The sequence below is a fragment of the Scyliorhinus canicula genome, chromosome 2, assembly GCF_902713615.1.
Source record: "Scyliorhinus canicula chromosome 2, sScyCan1.1, whole genome shotgun sequence".
Taxonomy (NCBI): Eukaryota; Metazoa; Chordata; class Chondrichthyes; order Carcharhiniformes; family Scyliorhinidae; genus Scyliorhinus; species Scyliorhinus canicula.
Genome location: NC_052147.1, coordinates 249,165,284 through 249,186,533, shown reverse-complemented (window position 1 = coordinate 249,186,533; position 21,250 = coordinate 249,165,284). Strand labels below are relative to the sequence as shown.

General features: G+C 49.2%; 1 protein-coding gene across 1 annotated transcript in view; it reads left to right on the top strand.

The window, feature by feature from the left end:
- LOC119962094 (low-density lipoprotein receptor-related protein 1-like) overlaps positions 1–21,250 on the top strand; it is a 2,271,162-nt gene that overhangs the window by 1,526,346 nt on the left and 723,566 nt on the right. Inside the window, 2 exon segments of the mRNA XM_038789946.1 lie at positions 136–310; positions 2,037–2,131. Coding sequence (XP_038645874.1) covers positions 136–310; positions 2,037–2,131 — 270 coding nt within the window.

Genomic DNA, 21,250 nt, shown 5'->3' with positions numbered 1-21,250 from the left:
TCCCATTCTATTTACTTCCTTTCACCCGATTGCCCTTCTTTTCCTTTCTCATATACTTGCCTAGCTTTCCTTTAATATCGATCATTGTTGGAAGTAACTTTGATCACTCACTAATGATATTCCTTTTGTTCATAGACCTGCCATACGCTCATGCACTTGCAGTGGATTGGGTTTCCAGAAACATTTACTGGACGAGCTCAGATTTAGAGGAGGCGCAAATAAACGTGGCAAGATTGGATGGATCCCTGCGGACCTCTATCATTCATGGACTTGATCACCCACAGTGTCTAATAGTACACCCACTAAAAGGGTAAGCTGTTCTGCAATATACTTTTTTTCTTATTCACTTATAGGATGTGGCATCACCAGCATTCATTGCCCATCCCTAATTGCTACAGGTTAAATAATTTAAAGTTTGCATTGTCCGTATAATTTAATCATTGATATTTTATAATCAGCTGAAGCACGGCAGTGTAAATATGATGTAGATGGAAGTGAAGATTACATTTAGATTGAAGGATTTATTTTCACAAACCAATCAGATTAAATGCATTGAGGTAGGAATGGAAATGTAAACAGTCCCGATTTTACCTTGCAGCATGCTTTGGTCGAAAACTTTCCCAAACACAGCAGCATGAGGCTGGAAGATTTTACTTCCCAGGCCTCATCTGCACGCTACTGAAATGAGTTGAAGTGACTGCTGGCTGGTGGATAGGAGCAGAAGTTCAGACAGCAGGAAGAAAGTTCACCACATGTGGGTGCCATGTATAGGGTGTTCCAGGAAGGTCTCCTGGGACGGCAGGCATAAAGTTTCCTTGGGGCTCTGCAGGAGTCCTGCTGCTCGGCAGGCCCAGAAAATTGACCTCTTCTCGTCCCAGATTCTCATGCCCTCTTTTCACCTGGTTCTCAGGCCAACAATGGTTTCCTTGTTCATGCCAGATTAAAATTACAGTCATAGTATGATGAGGTCAAAAAGGGCAGGTTAAAATTAAAAATGATGGGGCATTAGTGGGTAGGTCACCTGTAAGATCCCATTATTTTTTACCCCTCATTTAATACCAAATTTATTCCAAATTTTATCCCTAATTCCCCTAGCTTTGACCTTTTTTTCTATTTGTTCATGGGACGTGGGTGCCGCAGGCTAGGCCAGCATTTATTGCCCATCCCTAATTTCTCTTGAGGAGGCACTTAAGGGCCAGCCACATTGCCGTGGACCTGCAGTCACATGTAGGCCAGACCAGGTAAAGATGGCAGATTTCCTTCCCCAAAGGACATTACGACAATCAACAATAGTTTCATGGTCATCATCAGACTTTTAATTCCAGATATTTTAATTAATTCAAATTTCACCATCTGCAGTGGCGGAATTTGAACCTGGGTCTCCAGAGCATTACTCTGCATCTCTGGTCCAGTGACAATACCGCGATGCCACTGCCTCCCCTTTCTGATTATGTAGATATTAATGTCCAGGTCAGTGTTTATTGCCCATCCCAAGTTACCTATGAAGTGTTACTGGGCCTTCTTGAAGTTCTGCAGAAGATCTATATGATGAAGGTGTTACCACAATGCTGATGGGTAGAACCTTCTTGGACATTGTCCCTGTGACCATGAAAAAACAGTGATCTGCCTCCAAGTCAGGATGGTATGTGACTTAGACAGCAACATGACAATTAGGAAATTATTAATATGTCCTTCATCTTCTTTCCATTGTGAGCAATGTACAGGTCTATAATATATTCTAGAAGAGTACAAAGTTCAAAAGCAGCTGTCCAAAATAATCAGTGTACTTAATAGATTATAAGTCATGCCTTTTTCTTTAAATAATGGCAAATAGTTTACTCCATTTGCCTGATATAATGACCTACAAGAGATAAGTGCTGGGATCAGAATTATAAATTAATCTGAAAACACCCCCAAGTCAGAAGAGCAAAATATCCTGAAGCATTGGAGGAATTTATCATAAATAACATTTCTTGTATTATTTGTATAATTAACTTTAAACATAAGTTAATGAATGCATGGTTCTTCTCTTACAGCAAGCTCTACTGGAGTGATGGGAACAATATCAGTTCAGCAAACATGGATGGCAGTAACATCAAGAATCTTTTCTCAAGTCAAAAGGAGCCTGTTGGTAATTCAAACATTTGCCGTTTTTGGTTATTGCATTTGCAGTAATGCTATGTCACTATGGTGGCAATATTTCTATTTAATGGCTTAGTTTATTAAATTGAGCTTTCGGAATCTGTAATTGGCTGTGGTATATGCATAATAAATAATTATGAGGTAAAAGTGCTTGGTAGGATTTGCCTGCCCTTCCCAACTGCAGGTGACATTCACCCCAAGCTGGATGGACGAGCCATGCAAAATGCTGGACACATCGGTGAGAACAGAAGATCCCACTGACGGTCAATAGAAAAACCTCCACCGAGGGTGGAGGAATAAGAAAGTCCTGCCCACTGTATTTTCAAACCTCACTTGCAGCGATCAGTTTTCGTGACAAAATAAAACTGACTAAGGATATTTGAAACTTCAGTAATAACCACATTATGTTTGAGAAAACAGGGGTTTTCTCTTGAAAGGGGGCATTGGGCGAAAGCTTGAATTTTTTTCAACTGGACCAATCCCAAAGTTGATTCTAAAAACTATGCTATGACAATGACTGGGAGAATGATTCATAAGAATCCACTTTGCACCATAGTTTCAGTTGCCGGGATTATTTTTATACTTCAAATATACATTTCCTTCTTTGAGGTGAATACACATCTAGTGGATAAAAGTGAGGTGATGGATCTTGTCGACGTAGAGTTTCACTGCCCTGTGATGTGGTAACGTGGATCGTGATCCGGCGTCTGGCCAAAACAGAGGTTCACGCCACGCCCCAAACCGACCGTTAATAATAATCTTTATTATTGTCACAAGTAGGCTCACATTAACGCTGCAATGAAGTTACTGTGAAAATCCCCCAGTTGCCACTCTCCGGCCCCTGTTCGGGTACACAGAGGGAGAATTCAGAATGTGCAATTCACCTAACAAGCACGTCGTTTGGGGACTAATGCTCTGGGCCCACACTACTGGTATTCACCAATGTGGTCCTGACATGATGGACATCGCCAAGGGCTAAGGAGGTGACCCCTTAAGGGTGTTGTGCCCACATCTACCCGAGGACCACCCTCCCCCTCACCTTCCCTACTTGACCTTACGCTACCAGACACCCCCCCCCACCACTCCCCACCACCCCCCCTCCACAGAGGTGAAAGGGAGACACCCTCAAACATCCACTAGATTGGGAGAAAACCTCAGAGACCACCGAGATAGGGAGACACCCCACCAAGACCTCCTGAATAAGGGGACGCCCAAAGAAACCCCCTAACAAAAGTAACCCCCTAACAGATCCCCCAGAAAAGTGACCATGCCCCAGAAGCTAGAGAGCAGTCCAGACAGGGCAATGAAAGAAATACGGTTGCAATACTCACCTGGGCATACATCTGCTGGTTCAGACAGAGGAAGCACCATGCGTGGGATACTCCCTTCTGCGGACTAAGTCCCCACGCCGGCAGAAGAACCGGCGCCAACCACTCTGGCGTCAACAGCCCCCAAAAGTGCGGAATTCTCTGCACTTTTAGGAGCTAGGTGATGCCGGAGGGGTTGGCGCCGCTACAGCCGGCGGTGAAAGGACTGCGTGATCTCACGCATGCACGGAACCGCCGGCGTGGTTCCGCACATGCGCAGACCGTCCGGTGTATTTTGGCACATGCATGGGGGTTTCTCTTCTCCATGCCGGCCATGGCTAAACCCTATATGGGCCGGCGTGGAAGGAAGAAGTGCCCCCATGGGACAAGCCCGCCCGCAGATCGGTGGGCCCCGATCGCGGGCCAGGTCACCGTGGGCTCCTCCCCCACCCCCGGGGTCGGGTCCCCCCATGACCCATGAGGACCTCCTCCGCCAACCTATCTGCCAGGTCCATGCCAGTGCCTGAGTTGAGTGATTCACGCCGACAGGACTGGCCAAACCCAGACGTCCGCTCGGCCCATCAGGGCCCGGAGAATCGCCGGGGGGGCGCTATCAATGGCACTCGACCAACGTGGTGTGAATTCCGCCTCCACCCAAAAAGCAGCGCCGGAGAATACAATAGCCGGCGTCGGGACGGCGGGGTGGGATTCGCGCCGTCCCCCCGCGATTCTCCGACCTGGCGGGGGGTTGGAGAATCCCGTCCCATGTGTCCATTTCTAGAAATAGAAAAACAGTGACCTATGTTTAAACTCCTTAGATCCTTTAGCTGCAAACCATTCATTTATACCCCTTTGTGGGCTGTGATTTACAGATAGCACAAAAAGCTGTTTGTCTTGCTTCATTCAAATTCCTTCATAAATGGGTAACGACAATGTTTACAAATATCAACCACTTCAAACAGAGTTAAGTGCATTCTAGTCACCCCCTTGATGCTTCAGTGATTTTGAAGTGCTGAGCTGGAAATTGACAGGTTTGGGGCTTTGTGATGTGAGTAGGTGGGGAGCTGATCCGTGATGCCGGGAAAGGGGGGGTGCTCAATTGCAGGATTTCCTCTAAAATCCCTCGAATTCCTCGCCATGCATAAAGCTGTTTGAGGGGACCCACGCACCAAATACAAATGTTCTGGCCATGCCTCAAGCTGGCGGAGATTGTGGGGTCTTTTTTTGACACCATGGGCGTGATTCTCTGACACGGCGGCTGAGTGTTGACGCCGGCGTAAACAACGTAGCGTTTCACAAAGGCGTTTCACAAGGGGGTCAGCAGGGCGCCGGAGTGCTCCATGAATGGGGCCCTGCACTTCCGGCCATGGCACGACATGGCGGACCCACACAGTGGACCAGCCCCACAATATAGGTCCACCCCGAATTGCGCGAGCCTGCCGATCAGTGGCCCCTGATCCCAAGCCTGGCCGTCCTGAAGGCCCGCCCTCCCCTGCCAGCGAAGGATCCCCCCCGCACCCCTCTAGGACCACTGCGGACTCAGTTCATAGCCGCTACTCCAAGTACCCGCCGGGTGGAATCATGTTAGAACCACGCCAGTGGGAACTCGGCTAATTGCCGGCAGAGCATCGCGGGAACGGTGTCGCACTGAATTCCAGCGTTAACGGCCATTCTCTGCCTCCACGCCGATCGTGATTGCAGTACGGAGGCCCGGATAATCCTGGCCCCCTGAATGTTGGGATGGAACCCTGCCAATGGTGATGTGCCGAAACTGTGGACGGGGGCGGGGCGAGTGTCCTTGGGCTGGAGGCGGGTGATACTGCCGAAGGGTTCGTCGAGGCTGGGGGATTTGATAGAGTTTTTGCACACAAGAAGGTCAAATACACTGTAAGGAGGTTGATTGAGGGCTTTCATCGTAGATGGCGACTATTTAGAGTGCACTTTCAAGAATTGGGCACTGCTAGTTTTTGGGGAGGGGGACGTTTACTCGTTTTGGGGGGGTATAAATCGAGTGGGTGGCAATTTGGAGAAAGGTGGGGGTGAATTTGTTTTGTAAAATATATTTTCTCATGTCTTTTGCCATCTTTTGTATGAAATGTTAAAAAAATAATTACGTGGTGAGGTGCACTGAATCGCTTCCCAGCGGCAGCGCAAATGAGTTCCAATTCATCTCTGGCAGGAAACCATTCCGACGGGATTATCCGTCCTGCTGTATCCATTTTCTGGTGCAGCGCGCCCCCTGCTGCCAATGAGATTCTCCGTTCCGGCAGCCGGCCAATGGGGCTTCCCATTGTGAGTACCCCCACTCCGTCGGGAAATCCACGGCTGTGTATGCGCTTCTGGTAAAACAAAGGATTGCAATGACGGAGAATCCAGCCTCTGTTCTCCCAAAAGGAGAACCCCAGCCAATTTCTCACTTCGCAAAAGGGTTGATCAGGTTCAAAGAACAATACAGCATAGGAACAGGGCCTTCAGCCCTCCAAGCCTGTACCGGTCATGATACCAACCTTTGCCAAAACCATCAACACTTCCCTCTTTACCCATCCTATTCATGTATTTGTCAAGATGCCTTTTGAACGTGTTAATGTATCTGCTTCCACAACCTCCCCGGCAACGCGTTCCAGGCACTCACTACCCTCTGCATAAAACACTTGCTTTGCACATCTCCTCTAAACTTTGCCTCACGGACCATAAACCTATGCCCCCTGGAGACTGACCTCTCCACCCTGGGAAAGAGTGTCTGCCCATCCACTCTATCCATGCCCCTCACAATCTTGTCGACCTTTATCAGGTCACCCCTCAACTTCCGTCTTTCTAATGAAAACAGTCCGAGTCTATTCAGCCTTTCCACATAGCTAACACCCTCCAGACCAGGAAACATCCTGGTAAACCTCCTCTGCACCCTCACCAAAGCTGCCACATCCTTTTGGTAGTGTGGCGACCAGAAGTGTGCGCAATATTCCAAGTGCAGCATGACCAAGGTTCTATACAACTGTAGCATGACTTGTCAGTTTTTATACTTGATGCCCCGTCCAATGAAGGCAAGCATTCTGTACGATTTCTTGACTACCTTGTCCACTTGTGTTGCCAGCTTCAAAGATCTGTCAACTTGCACGCCCAGATCTCTCTGACTTTCTATATTCCTAAAAGTTTTACCATTTATGGTATATTTCCCTTCTAACCAAAGAGAAAATGCTGGAAAATCACAGTAGGTCTGGCCGCATCTCTAGGGAGACAGAATTGCTAATGTTCCAAGTCCAGATGACCCTTTGTCAAATCCATCTGGCTTTCAAGTCATCTGAACTCGAAACGTTAGCTCTTTTCTCTCCCTACAGATGCTGCCAGACCTGCTGAGAGATTACAGCATTTTCTCTTTGGTTGCAGATTCCAGCATCTGCAGTAATTTGCTTTTATATTTCTCCTCTATGTTAGACCTACTAAAAGATTAAACTCCATTTGCCATTTCTCTGCCGAAGTCTCCAACCTATCTGTGTCTTGCTGTAACTTCTAACAATCCTCAACACTATCTGCCACTTCACCAACCTTGGTGTCATCCGCGAACTCACTAATCAGACCAGCTACATTTTCCTCCAAATCGTTTATATACACGACAAACAACAGAGGCCCAAGCACAGATCTCTGTGGAACACTGCTAGTCACAATCTTGTATTCAGAAAACACCCTTCTCCTGCTATCCTTTGCCTTCTGTGACTGAGCCAGTTCTGTATCCACCTGGCCACCTCACCTCTGACCCCGTGTGACTTCACCTTTTGTGCCAGTCTGCCATGGGGCACCTTGTCAAAGGCTTCACTGAAGTCCATGTAAACAACGTCCACCACCCTTCCCTCATCAATCACCTTTGTCACCTCCTCAAAAAGCTTGGTCATGTTAGTAAGGCACGACCTCCCCTTCACAAAACCATGCTGTCTATCACTAATGAGTCCATTTGTTTCCAAATGGGTATAAATCCTGTCCCTGAGAATTCTCTCCAATAATTTACCTGCTACCAACGTGAAGCTCACCAGCCTGTAGTTTCCAGGATTATTCCTGCCACCTTTCTTAAACAGCGGTACCACATTAGCTATTCTCCAATCCTCTCAGATCAGGGGCGTGATTTTCCCCTACCTGGCGGGGCGGAGGGTCCCGGCGGGATGGAATGGCGTGACCCATTCCAGCGGAATCCTCCGCACCTTCAGGGGCTAAGCCCACCCCGGAGTGGTTGGCGCCCCGCCGGGTGGCGTGAAAGGGGCTTGGCGCCACGCCAACCGGCACCGAAGGGCCGCCGCCGGCCAGCGCATGCGCGGGAGTGTCAATGCATGCTGGCGTCACCCCACGCATGCACAGAGGGAATCGCTTCCGCACTGGGAATGACGGAGGACCACGGCCTCCGGTGCGGAACAATAGAGTGCCCCCACAGCACAGGCCCGCCCGCGGATTGGTGGGCTCCGACCATGAGCCAGGCCACCATGGGGGCACCTCCCGGGGCCAGATTCGCCCACGACCCCCCCAAGAACGCTGGAGCCCTCCCGCGCCGCCAGGTCCCGCCGGTAAGGGACCTATTCTAATTTACGCTGGCGGGACCGGCAAGGAATGGGCGGGACTTCGGCCCATCGTGGGCCGGAGAATTTGGGCATCCCTGGGGCCCATTGAATCGTGTCGGACCCCGCCATTCTCTGAGGCGGGCGGCGCGACTCAAGCCGGGGCAAATTTTTGGGGGGCGGGAGAATTAGGAGGACGACCGGGGAAGGATTCACGTGGACCCTGGCCGATTCTCCCACCCGGTGGGGGGTCGGAGAATCCCACCCCTTATCTTTAGCCAATGAGGATACAAAGATGTCAGTCAAAGTCCCAGCAATTTTCTCCCTTGCTTCCCTCAATATTCTGGGGGTAAATCCCATCCGGCCCAGGAGACTTATCTGCCTTAATATCTTTTAAAAGACCCAACAACTCCTGCTGTTCGATGTTAACATGATCCAGGCTGTTCACACGGCTCACACACCCTACCCAACATGCAAAGGTTTTGGCTGAATTGAAACATGGCTGGAAGTTCGACAATATAATCTGCTGGTTTTGCAAGGGGGCATTAGTTTGGGATTTCACAGGGTTATTTGCAATAGTATTCTCACCTCTGATTCAGATGGTTTTGGATTCAGGTCCCAGGGAATGAAGCACAAATTTTAGGCTGACTTCCCAGTGCAGCATTGAGGAACTGCTGCGCTGTCAGAGCAAACGGTCATCTTTCAAATGAGATGCTAAACCGATACCTGTCTGCAGTCAGAAGCAGATGTCAAGGATTCTATGGTAATATTTTGAAGAAGAGTAGGGGAGTTCTACAATGTGTGTTTGCCAACATATACCCCTCAACCAGCATTGCTACAAAAAATCATTGTCATATAACGTTGTTGCTTGTGGGATCTTCCTGTGCTCAAAATGGCTGCCATGTGTCCTACAATCCAACAGTGACCACCCTTCAAAAGTACTACATTGGTTGTAGTGTTCTTTGATGTCGCTTTTACAGGTCTTTCCTTTCACTGCTCCAAATTTGGTGTCAGATGCAAATTTTGGACATTGTCTAAAATTATTTTGTAAGTATCTTAAATTTGTAAATTACATCTAATTGGGAGCATTTGCTAATTTGCTAACTAATGTCCAGTAATACAAATAAATCAGGACAGGCTAAATCAATGTGCAGATTCAAGTTTTGAGATTTCGTAGAATAAGTGAAAATACAGGACACATATTAACGAACATGCTGGAGATAACAGAGCAACAAAGGGATTTGTGATTTTGGTGATAATCATGAAAACTTGTTAATGTAGGATGGAATTTAATCAAAGAAATTCTAAGGGCGTGATTCTCTGGAAAGATTTCTAAGTGTGATAGCGAGCGGGAACTTCCGCGAGCTACCTGGCGCTCGGCCCCCGGCAACGCAATACAACGTTAATTGGTCCACTTAACAAGGCCCCATGGGCTTCACGCTGGAAATGAAGGCTTGCCAGCTGATTCACTGCGACCATGCTCGCCAGCCCCCCGCTAACATGAAGGAGAAGCACTTAAACAGCATTTGCACAGTCAACCCACTCAGCTCACAGCCATGGTGCCGGTACGACCGGCCCCAAGGTTTGGAGTCAATGGCCTAGGAAGGCTCCAGGATGTGTTTGAGGCCAGGAGGGATGTCCTGTTCCCTTAGGGTCCCAGAGGGTGAGCCACAGGGCAGCCATTGCCACCTGGAATGGTGGCAGCGGCCGTCAGTACGGGAAGCATGGCCAGGTGAACTGACACCCAGTGCTGCAAGAAGGTCAATGACCTACACCGGGCCGCATGGGCGAGGTGACCCCACCCCCACATGACCAGCCGCTCCAACCCTCTATTTGCCCCCCAAACCTTCACTCCAACCTTCCCTTCACCCGCCCCCTCCAACCTTCCTTCACACACACACACACACACACACACACACACATACACACTAACACACTATTACCCACACAAATGTTAACCGCACGTGTGGCTAATGATTCCCTCTCTGTCTCCACAGGAGACGCTGTTCCACAATCGTCGGGAGAGGGCCCAGACAGGCAGAGGGGGCGCTGTCATGAGAATCCTCATGACATTTGAGGAATAGGACAAGGTGATCTGGGAGGCATCAGGTGCCCTGCCACCCTTGGCCCATACATCGTATTTCGCTACGGCAGGGAAGGCCCATTAATAGGTCAAGTTTGGGAAGGGCCCCTGATGCCTCATTTGTCACCCTGTCGCGCCAGCTGCAATCTCCCCCCCCCCCCCCCCCCCCCCCCCCCCCCCTCCCCCCACCCGTTCAATAGAAGTTTAGACAAATTGGGACGGGCAGGGAGGTGATAGGCAGTTACGTGCTACCACCTTCAAACCCGCTGGTTTGAGAGCATAAAATTCAGCCTTACTCATTTTCAGCCTTTTATTTTTGGAAAAGATCTAACATCACTCATGGACACAGTAAGAGTGCGGCCTCAACCGGGACCTGGGATTCATGTCGCATTACATTCATCCCCCACCATCTGGCCTGGGCTTGCTAAATCCTACCAACTGTCCTGGCTTGAGACAATTCGCATCTCTTTAACCTGCGGCTACCCCTATCTCTGGATCTGTAATGAGTTAATCACCTGCTAATGCTCGCATTATAAGCATTGTCTGGCATCTTTGAATTTGTCTATATAGATGTTTCTGGAACATACCTCTTCATTCACCTGAGGAAGGATCAATGCTCCGAAAGCTAGTGTTTGAAACAAACATGTTGAACTTTAATCTGGTGTTGTAAGACTTCTTACTGTGTTCACCCGAGTCCAATGCCGGCATCTCCACATCATCATTAATGGTGCCCAGAGATGGACCATAAGTTAGCTCAGAACCAGAAGGGTGTTATGAGGATCAGTTGTTTGCCTCAGGAATTCACTTGATCAGATATTTAATATTTTCACAGATATGAAGACGTTAAGAAGGTTCTATAAGATGCTGAGTTACAGACTGAGAAGGGAGATAGTAAGTTAAAGCAAAGTAAGAACAAAAGGCAACGTTTTGTTTGTCAGAGAATTGTGGGGCAGATTACCAGTAAGGATAGTAGTGCAGGAAGTTAAGACAAGTTTCAGAAATGAATGATGTGAATTCATGTCAACAAAGGAGTTAACAAAGGATTATTAGTACCAAAACCATCTTCAGGAGACTGATGGGAGGTTTTTAAGGGAAGGTTTGATGAACCACGTCTTTTTTCCTATTGTAAACATTACTAAGAATTGGGGGTGGGCTTGGAGGCCGGAAGGCTGACAAAATCAGGTGGGAAGGTATTGAGTGGCTTGCCCGATATCCTCCCATTGCCATGTCATTTTTCCAGGAGTAGCAATGGTGGCAGATTGGCTGACCGTCCACTGAGGGCCTTATTGAACCACTTAAGTGGCCAACCAGGGGCCTCTTCCTGACTGCCATTTTACCCAGGTCAGGTAAACCTCCTGCTTGTGTGGAGGGATACCCGCTCTGAGGCCTGGTGGCTTCTCAGTGGGAACTGGGTGCTTCCTCCTTTTGTGGCACTCCGTGAAGCTCAAAGTGGCCCACCGGTAGCACTGACCATATCTGCAGCAATGACTCTGCCTTTGCTCAGTGACTTATGCAGCAGCCACCTTAACCACCGTTCAGTGGGGCCTGCCTGGCACCAGAGACCCCAGAACCCACATTGAGGGCACCTGTCCTTTCTGTAAGTGCAACGCCACCAACGGCCATTGCTAGCACTGGCTCTACTGAGGCTAATGATCTGCCAGTCCTATAAAAGGGCCAGCTGTTGTTGGGAGCAGGCCACAATCCAAATGATGATCGCTGTCACCAACAATATGCTGCCCCAGGCCTCTGCCACCACCCATTACAGGCTCATCTCCTGCTTTTAGCTCTAGCCGAAGGACTTCTGATATATATGATTTTCTTCTTAAAAAAATCTGGAACACATTGTGAACCATTACTTCATACAAAATCTTTCCACGATCATAATCATCCATTGGAACATCTACTTGTATATTCCAAATGAAAATAATAGACATGTAAAAGACAAATATAATTCCACCCAGTCTAATTATATTCTCACACACTTGCAGTTTTCAGTGAAAGAAATAATATTTCAGCAGAATCTGCCAGTGCGGGAAAGTTATCATGAGTGGTCATTCAATTTAGAAATAAATAAATGGTTTTACAATTCAATCTCTGGCACACAAATTGACTGCTCAGCATAATTTAGAGGGCAAAGGCAGGTCTTTAAGATCACACTTCTTTAATTTTCACCTCAATGGTCTGTTCAGAGAAGGAAGTCTGGTTATTATACATAACAGTTCCATTAATATTTTTGAGAATAATTCCCTCTGGTCTTTTTTTTTTGCAGAAATTCAGATTAATTAAAGCAAGCGTGATTTAAATGAAACTTGGGGTGAAGGAGTCCTATAATTGAAAGTTTCAAATTTCATTCTGTAATTCTTAGAGAAAAGCTTTAGGATATTTCTGAAAGCAGAAGTTACATGCAGAGTCCTGTAAGTGATAGCAATCTGGAGTACCCTTGTCTGTGATGTTTCCGATTGATGTTGCCCCTATACAAACTGCCTCTAAGCTCACAACGTAATGCTCTTAAATTAGAAAATAAAGAACCTGCTTGCTGATGGAGAAGGCATCATGTGAGAACTTACCTGCAGTAGGCAGGTTCAGTGCAGTTCTACAAAAAACGTACAAGACAAAGGAAACTTTTGCCTCATCATTTCTCTGGCTTTAACACGTGGTTCTAGTTCCTCCTTTCCTAGCCCTGAACTTCTATCCTTCTCCAGTTTCTGTCCTTTTTTCCAAGCTCATCTTGTCTAAAACTCACCCCTAATCCCACTCTGCTGTTCAGCACCAACGTCCCTTCTGGTCCCCATGTTAGCTGCTATTGTCAATAGTTCTCTCTCTTGGGGTACTGCCCCTCTCTTCTTCAAATGTGCTATCATGACCCGGTCTTCAAAAAAACAACGGTTTGCAACTTCGGCATCATAGTCAACCCCAAGTGTAGGTCTATCTGTGCCATCACACAGGGAGAGGCATAGTGGCATTGTCACTGGATTAGTAAACCAGACACCCAGAGTAATGTTCTCGGGACCCAGGTTCAAATCCCACCTCAACAGATGGTGAAATTTGAATTCAATAAAAATCTGGAATTAAAAGTCTAATAATGACCATGAACCATGACTGCTTGCCGTAAAACCCCATCCAATCTGTCTTCTTTGCATGGCCCAAATGTGACTCTAGATCCACTGCAACGTGGTTGACTCTTAACTTCTCCTTCAAAGGCAATAAATGTTGTGCTAGCCAGCAATGCTCACCTGCCATGAATAAAAAAAGCTAATGCCAATCAATTCATCCTATTGCCAGATTTTGCCCATGCCTCAGCTAAAATCCCACTGAAACCCTCATTCATGCCTTTATTTCCTCCATTCCAATGCAAGACTCCCACATTCTACCCTCCATAAAAGTCTTTTTTTTTAGAATCATAGAATTTACAGTGCAGAAGGAGGCTATTCGGCTGATCATGTCTGCATCGGCCCCTTTGAAAGAGCACCCTACTTCAGACCATGCCTCCCCTCTATCCCCATAACCCACCTTACCTTTTTGGACACAAAGGGCAATGTATCATGGCCAATCCATCTAACCTGCACATCTTTGGATTGTGTGAGGAAACCGGAGCACCCAAAGGAAACCCATGCAGACACAGGGAGAATGTACAGACTGCGCACAACCAGTGACCCATGCTGGGAATCGAACCTGGGACTCTGGAGCTGTGAAGCAACTGTGCTAACCACTGCAGTACCGTGCTGTGAGGTCACCTAAAATTCTGTATCCCTTGCCCTATTTGCACCAAGATCCATTCATCTTCATTCCTCTGCTCACGGATCTACATTGGCTCCCAGTCACGCAACACAGTGATTTTAAAATTCCCAGCCTCATTTTCAAATCCCTACATGGCCTTACTCCTCTCTCCGTAATTTCCACCAGCCCAACATCCCTCCAAAGTATCTCGCCTAATGTTTCCCTCTTTGCGCATCCCTGAATTTAATTGCTTTACCATTGGTGGCCATTTCTCTTCCTTAACCTCTTTGACTCTCTACCACTCTTGCTTCATTGAAGATGCTTCTTCAGATTAACCTCTGTGACGAAGGATTTGGTAATCTGCCCTAACATCATCTGATGTGCCTCAGTATCTAATTTTTCTTTGTAATGCTCCTGAAAAGCAGCGTGGGGCATTTTATTATTTTGAAGTAACTACATGAACTAAAGTTGCTGTGTGGCAACTGTTGTTATGAAACCAAACTTTGATAGTTTTATAATAATAATAATCTTCATTGTCACAAGTAGGCTTAACTAATACTGCAATGAAGTTACTCTGAAGAACCCTGAATCGCCAAACTACAGCGCCGTCGCCACACGACAGCGCCTGTTCAGGTACACCGAGGGAGAATTCAGAATGTCCAATTCATCTAACAAGCACATCATTCAAGACTTTTGTGGGAGGAAATTGGCGTGCTCAGAGTAAACCCACACAGACACGGGGATACTCCGCACAGACAGTGGCCCAAGCCGGGAATCGAACCCGGGTCCCTGGCGCTATGAAGCAACGGTGCTAACCACTGTGCTACCGTGCCACCCAAGGTTAAGTAAGGGAGAAATGTTGGCCAAGAACCAGAAGAACCTCCTGCTGTTCTTCAAGAAGTTGACGGGGATCTTCTATCCCATCTTGAACAGGAAAGAGAGTCTTGACGTAACATCTCAGATGAAAAGATTGCATTTCTAAAAAATGTCCTGAAGTGTCAGCCTGGATTATATGATCATGTTATGGAGTGGGTTTTGAATCCATGATCGTTTGACTTGGAGGAGGCCATGTGACACTTACGGCTGCATCCCAGCTCCTGATCACCTCTTATTTTTACTTCGACTGGGTCTACTGAACCAGCAAGTTTATGTTGAGATTGCTGTTAGTGACACAATGCTAACATGTCAGCAGCTAATGTTACTAGCATATGCCATTAATCCCAGAATAAAAGCTTTAATTGCTCAAGGCCACTATCCATTTTCCCCTTGTTACCAGAACCTATCTTTGTTCATAGCTGTTGCAGCTGTACAAACCATTTAAATTGCCTTCAGAAGTTTGCAGGCTTTTTTTCTCACTTATAGCTGCAACTAGTTGCTCAATCTGGCTCAATATTTATTTATTAGACCATGGGGCCTCACGGTAGCATGATGCTTCACAGCTCCAGGGTCCCAGGTTCGATTCCCGGCTGGGTCACTGTCTGTGTGGAGTCTGCACGTCCTCCCCGTGTGTGCGTGGGTTTCCTCCGGGTGCTCCGGTTTCCTCCCACAGTCCAAAGATGTGCGGGTTAGGTGGATTGGCCATGCTAAATTGCCCGTAGTGTAAGGTTAATGGGGGGATTGTTGGGTTACTGGTATACGGGTTACGTGGGTTTAAGTAGGGTGATCATTGCTCGGCACAACATCGAGGGCCGAAGGGCCTGTACTGTTCTATGTTCTAATATTGATATGTCTGTGATGGGAGCAAGTTATGGGCAGCACGGAAGCATAGTGTTTAGCACTGTGGCTTCACAGCACCAGGGCCCCAGTTCGATTCCCTGTTGGGTCACTGTCTGTGCGGAGTCTGCACGTTCTCCCCGTGTGCGTGGGTTTCCTCCGGGTGCTCCGGTTTCTTCCCACAGTCGAAAGATGTGCAGGTTAGGTGGGGTTTGGCCATGCTAAATAGCCCTCAGTGTCCAAAAAGGTTAGGTGGGGTTATTGGGTAAAGGGGATAGGGTTGAAGTGAGGCCTTAAGTGGGTCGGTGCAGACTCAATGGACCGAATGGCCTCCTTCTGCACTGTATGTTCTAAGTTCAGTTGGCTCGAGAGCTGGTTCATGATGCAGATCGAGGCCAGCAGCGCGGGTTCAGTTCCTTTACCTGGCTGAGGTTATTCATGAAGGCCCCACTTTCTCAACTTTGCCTCGCGCTTGAGGTGTGGTAATCCTCAGGTTAAATCACCATTAGTCAACTCTCTCCCTCAAAGGGGAGAGTAGCCTATGTCATCTGGGACTATGGCAACTTTACCTTGTTATGTCGCATAATCACTAAATGGAACACCCACAAACACCATCCCAGCAACAAACTGCACTATGGGGTGGAACGTGACACAGTGGTTAGCACTGGGACTCTCCCCTCACCCCCCCCCCCCTCACTCCCCCCCTCACTCCCCCCCTCCCCCCCTCACTCCCCCCCTCAAAGGGCCCGGAGGCCTTTATCAGGCGGGCCTTGTCTGGTCGGTGGAATTGCGGTTTGCATTCCGCACAGATCTGGCATGCCTTAGTCATGGCCTTGACCTCCTCTGTGGAGTAGGATAGGTTGCGGGACTTGATGAAGTGGGCAAGCCGGGTGACCCCAGGTGGCAGAGGTCATCGTGGATGGCTCTCAGGCGGTCTTTTTGCGCGTTGGCGCACATGCCGTGGGACAGGGAATCCGGGGGCTTGTTGAGCTTCCCCGGGCGATATTTAATATCATACGTATAGGTGGAGAGCTCTATCCTCCACCTCAGGATTTTGTCATTCTTTATTTTGCCCCGTTGTGCATTATCGAACATAAAGGCGACCGACCGTTGGTCGGTGACTAGGATGAACCTCCGACCAGCTAGGTAGTGCCTCCAGTGCCGCACGGCCTCCACTATGGCTTGTGCCTCCTTCTTGACTGCAGAGTGCCGAATTTCCGAGGCGGTGAGGGTTCGGGAGAAGAAAGCTACTGGTCTGCCCGCCTGATTGAGGGTGGCAGCCAGGACGATGTCTGATGCGTCGCTTTCTACTTGGAAGGGAATGGCTTTGTCCACCGCGTGCATGGCGGCCTTGATGATGTTGGCTTTGATACAGATGAAAGCCGACTGGGCCTCAGCCGTCAGGGGAAAAACCGTGGTCTTAATGAGTGGTCGGGCTTTGTCCGCATATCTGGGGACCCACTGGGCGTAATAGGAGAAAAGCCCCAAGCACCGTTTGAGTGCCTTGAGGCTACGGGGGAGGGGGAGTTCCTTAAGGGGACGCATGCATTCGGGGTCTGCACCTAGGACTCCGTTTTCCACGACGTAGCAGAGGATGGCGAGCTGGGTTGTTTGGAACACGCATTTCTCATTGTTATATGTGAGGCTTGAGGGCCCGGGCAGTCTGGAAGAACTTCCTCAGGTTTGCGTCGTGGTTCTGCTGGTCATGGCCGCAGATGGTGACGTTGTCCAAATACAGGAAGGTAGCCCGTAAGCCATACTGGTCCACCACTTGATCCATCGCCCTCTGGAAAATGGAGACTCCGTTTGTGACACCAAAAGGGACCCTGAGGAAGTGAAACAGCCGACCGGCTGCTTCAAAAGCCGTGTAGGGGCGGTCCTCTGGGCGGAAAGGGAGTTGATGATAGGCCAATTTTAGGTCGACCGTGGAGAATACCCGATACTGGGCGATTTGAGTCACCATTTCTGCTATGCGGGGAAGTGGGTACGCATCGAGTTGCTTAAAGCAGTTTATGGTCTGGCTATAATCCACTACCATTCGTTGCTTTTCCCCGGAGCGGACAACCAATACTTGAGCCCTCCAAGGGCTGTTGCTGGCCTCTATGACCCCCTCTTTTAGTAGCTGCTGAACCTCTGACTTGATAAAAGTCATGTCTTGGGTACTGTACCGGCGACTCCTGGTGGCGATGGGCGTACAGTCGGGAGTGAGGTTCGCGAAGAGGGGGGTGGCGCAACTTTGAGTTTCGCCAGGCTGCATACCGTGAGTGGGGGCAGGGGTCCGCTGAACTTCAGTGTCAGGATCCGGTGGCTGCACTGAAAGTCCAGACCGAGCAGCAGGGCGGCGCAGAGGTGAGGGAGGATGTAGAGTATAAAACGGGTGTATTCAGCGCCTTGAATTGCGAGGTCAGCGACACAATACCCCGTGATTTGAACCGAATGGGACCCAGAGGCGAGGGCAATAGTTTGGGAGGCGGGGTGGGTGCGCAGAGAGCAGCGCCTTACCGTGTCTGGATGGATAATGCTCTCCATGCTCCCGGAGTCGAATAGGCAGGGAATGTCGTGGCCGTTGATTTGTACCCGCACCATTGAGTTCCGCAGGTGCTTTGGCCGCGATTGATCGAGCATGATCGCTCCTAGTTGCGGGTAGTCAGAGTCCTCGGTTAAGACGGACTCAGAAAATGGCCACCTGGAGTCACAAAATGGCCACCGCCGTCCGTCGCACGTGTCGGGGTTCGAAGATGGCCGCCGTGAAGATGGCCACTCCCATGACTCGCACGAGGTCGATGACGTGTCGGAAGTGGGCGTGTCCGGCCGCTGTGCGGCCGCATTGTGGGGGCTGTGAGGCCGGGAACTTGATTTCTGGGCCTGGTGAGGATTTTGTTTGTGGCCTTTGTGCCCAGCCAGGCAGACTCTAGCAAAGTGCCCTTTCTTCCCGCAGTCGTTGCAGAGCGGGCCGGGCAACGTTGACGTGGGTGCTGGCCTTGCCCACAGAAATAGCATGGGGAACCTCCGGAGTGAGCGGATCGCCGTGCAGCGCAGGCCTGTAGCGTGGCCGAGTCTGGAGGGGATCGAGAGGGGTTTGCAAGGTCCGCGGAGTATGTACGGAGGTTACGGTGGGCCATTTCTAGAGAAGAGGCGAGCGTTACCGTGCCTTGGAGATCCTTTGCCCCGTCTTCTAGGAGCCACTGCCGAATGTACGAGGACCTGATACTGGACACAAAGGCATCGCGAATATGCAAGTTCATGTGGGCTTCTGCCGTCACTTCTTTAAGGTTGCAGTTCCTCACGAGCGCAGTGAGTCTCTCCACGTACTCGTCCAGAGTTTCCCCGGAACGCTGGCTGCAGGTTGAGAGCAAATGTCTGGCGTGTACCTCGTTAATCGGCTTTACGAAGCGTTTCTTCAGTATCTCGACCGCAGTTTCGTAGGTCGTAGCGTTCTCGGTCACGGAGGAGAGTCGGTGGCCCACCCGGGCATGTAGTAATCTCAGCTTGCGAGCGCCATCGACATCAGTCGCTGAGGAGTGAAGATAGTCCTCAAAGCACCGGAGCCAATATTTGAAATTTTCCGGGGCTTCCGGCTTTAGAGTGCTGTCCATCTTGATGCGTCTGATGATTAAATTGAGATACCCTCAATTACGACACAGGAGAGAATATTGGCAATTCAAAGGCTTTAATCATCAGAGAACTGAACAGCAGCCGAGAAGTGTGCTCACCACATGCTGCCGAGTGAGCCTCATCTTATATACCGTTTCCTGTGGGCGGAGCCAGAGGCGGAGTCCCCCAGGGTTCCAAGCCCGGTCTTAAAGGGCCAATGTATTAAAGGTAAGTACAGTTACAGCAGCTACTGATACCATTCATCACAGTGATGTAGTAATTGTACAGTCCGTCCCAAATACAACATGCACACTTTATTTAATAATTTCAAGAATTGCTCTCAAGAACACCTGAACCTGTTCACAAAGTCACATTGAGCTGCTAAAGCAATTGAAGCATATTTACTGCAAAGTAACATCTAACATCCATTACAACATTAAGTGCACTAATAGTACCAATTGAATATGACCATTAACATTTTGTATCACATTAGAGCAATCTACAGTGTCTAGAATGTTAGCGATCTGCAAGGCAGTAATCCAATTGTTGGGCTGAGAAAATGTCAACCCCATTAGTACTTTGTGAACGTATATTTCTATCCTGAGATCGAAGAATGTGCCTAACTCCATCAAGCCTTTTCTTTTATGATTTATAACAGGCATGATTTTATTTTTATAAACACTGAAATGAACTTGACTTTTATTACGAGTGCTGGATCGCTTTAAGTCTGTCAGTGTTTAATGTAAGGGGGAGGAGGAGGGGTAAGAGAGGTAATCCATTGCATTTCCAAATACTCCTTATTTAATTGAAGCTATTTCGGCATTTATTGATATGCTTCTTAACCTTCAGTTTTATGCCTTTAAGCTGCTGCTCAAAGGCGGATTAGGGATAGGCATTTTCTAAATATCTACTGGAGCTTCCACATAGATTTAGATTTATTATCACATGTACCTAGGTATTGTGAAAGTTATTGCTCTGCGTACCAAAAGGTCAGATCGTACCATACATGAAAAACATAGGACATATGCAAAATCCACAAGGGGGGGAGGGGGGGGGGGGGGGGGGGGGGGGGCGTGAGTCCCGCCCCCGCTGACCACCGAATTCTCCTGCACTGGACATTTGGTGGGGCGGGAATCGCGCCACGCCGGTAGGCGGCCGCTCATAGTGGCCCGCCCGCCGATTCTCCAACCCACGATTGGCTGAAGTGAAGGGCAGCACGGTAGCACAAGTAGATAGTACTGTGGCTTCACAGCACCAAGGTCCCAGGTTTGATTCCCAGCTTGGGCCACTGTCTGTGCGGAGTCTGCACGTTCTCCCCGTGTCTTCGTGGGTTTCCTCCGGGTGCTCCGGTTTCCTCCCACAGTCCAAAGACGTGCTGGTTAGGTGGATTGGCCATGCTAAATTGCCCGTAGTGACCAAAAAGGTTAGGAGGGGTTATTGGGTTACGGGGATAGGGTGGAAGTAAGGGCTTAAGTGGGCCGATGCAGACTCGATGGGCTAAATGGCGTCCTTCTGCACTGTATTTTCTATGAAGTCCCGCTCGTAATATGCAGGTCCCACCCGCGTAAATTGGACTAGGTCCCTTACCAGCGGCACCTGGCGGCGCGGGCGGGCTCCGGGGTCCTGGGGGGGCGCGGGGCAATCTGGCCCTCGGGGGTGCCCCCACGGTTACCTGGCCCGCGATTGGGGCCCACCGATCTGCGGGCGGGCCTGTGACATGGGGGCATTCTTTTCCTACGAGCCGGCCGTGTCTGCCTCCGCGATGGCCGACGCATAGGTGAACCCCCCCTTCGCATGCGCAGGGGTGACATCAGCAGTCACTGATGCTTCCGCGCATGCGCAGACCGATGCCGGCTGGCGCAGTCCCTTCGGCCCCGGCTGTTGCGGCGCCTAAGGCCTTCTACGCCGACTGACAGGTCACAAAGCACTCTGGTGCCGGCCTAGCCCCTGAAGGTGCGGAGGATTCCGCACCTTTGGGGCGGCCCGATGCCGGGGTGGTTCATGCCATTCCATCTCCTGAGGAAGTAAAAGCGCTGTTGTGCTTACCAGTGTCGGCGTGGGTGGATGAGGACAGATTGTTGACGATCTGCACACCCAGGAATTTGAAGCTGTCAACCATCTCCACCTTGGCACCATTGTTGCAGACAGGGGTGTGT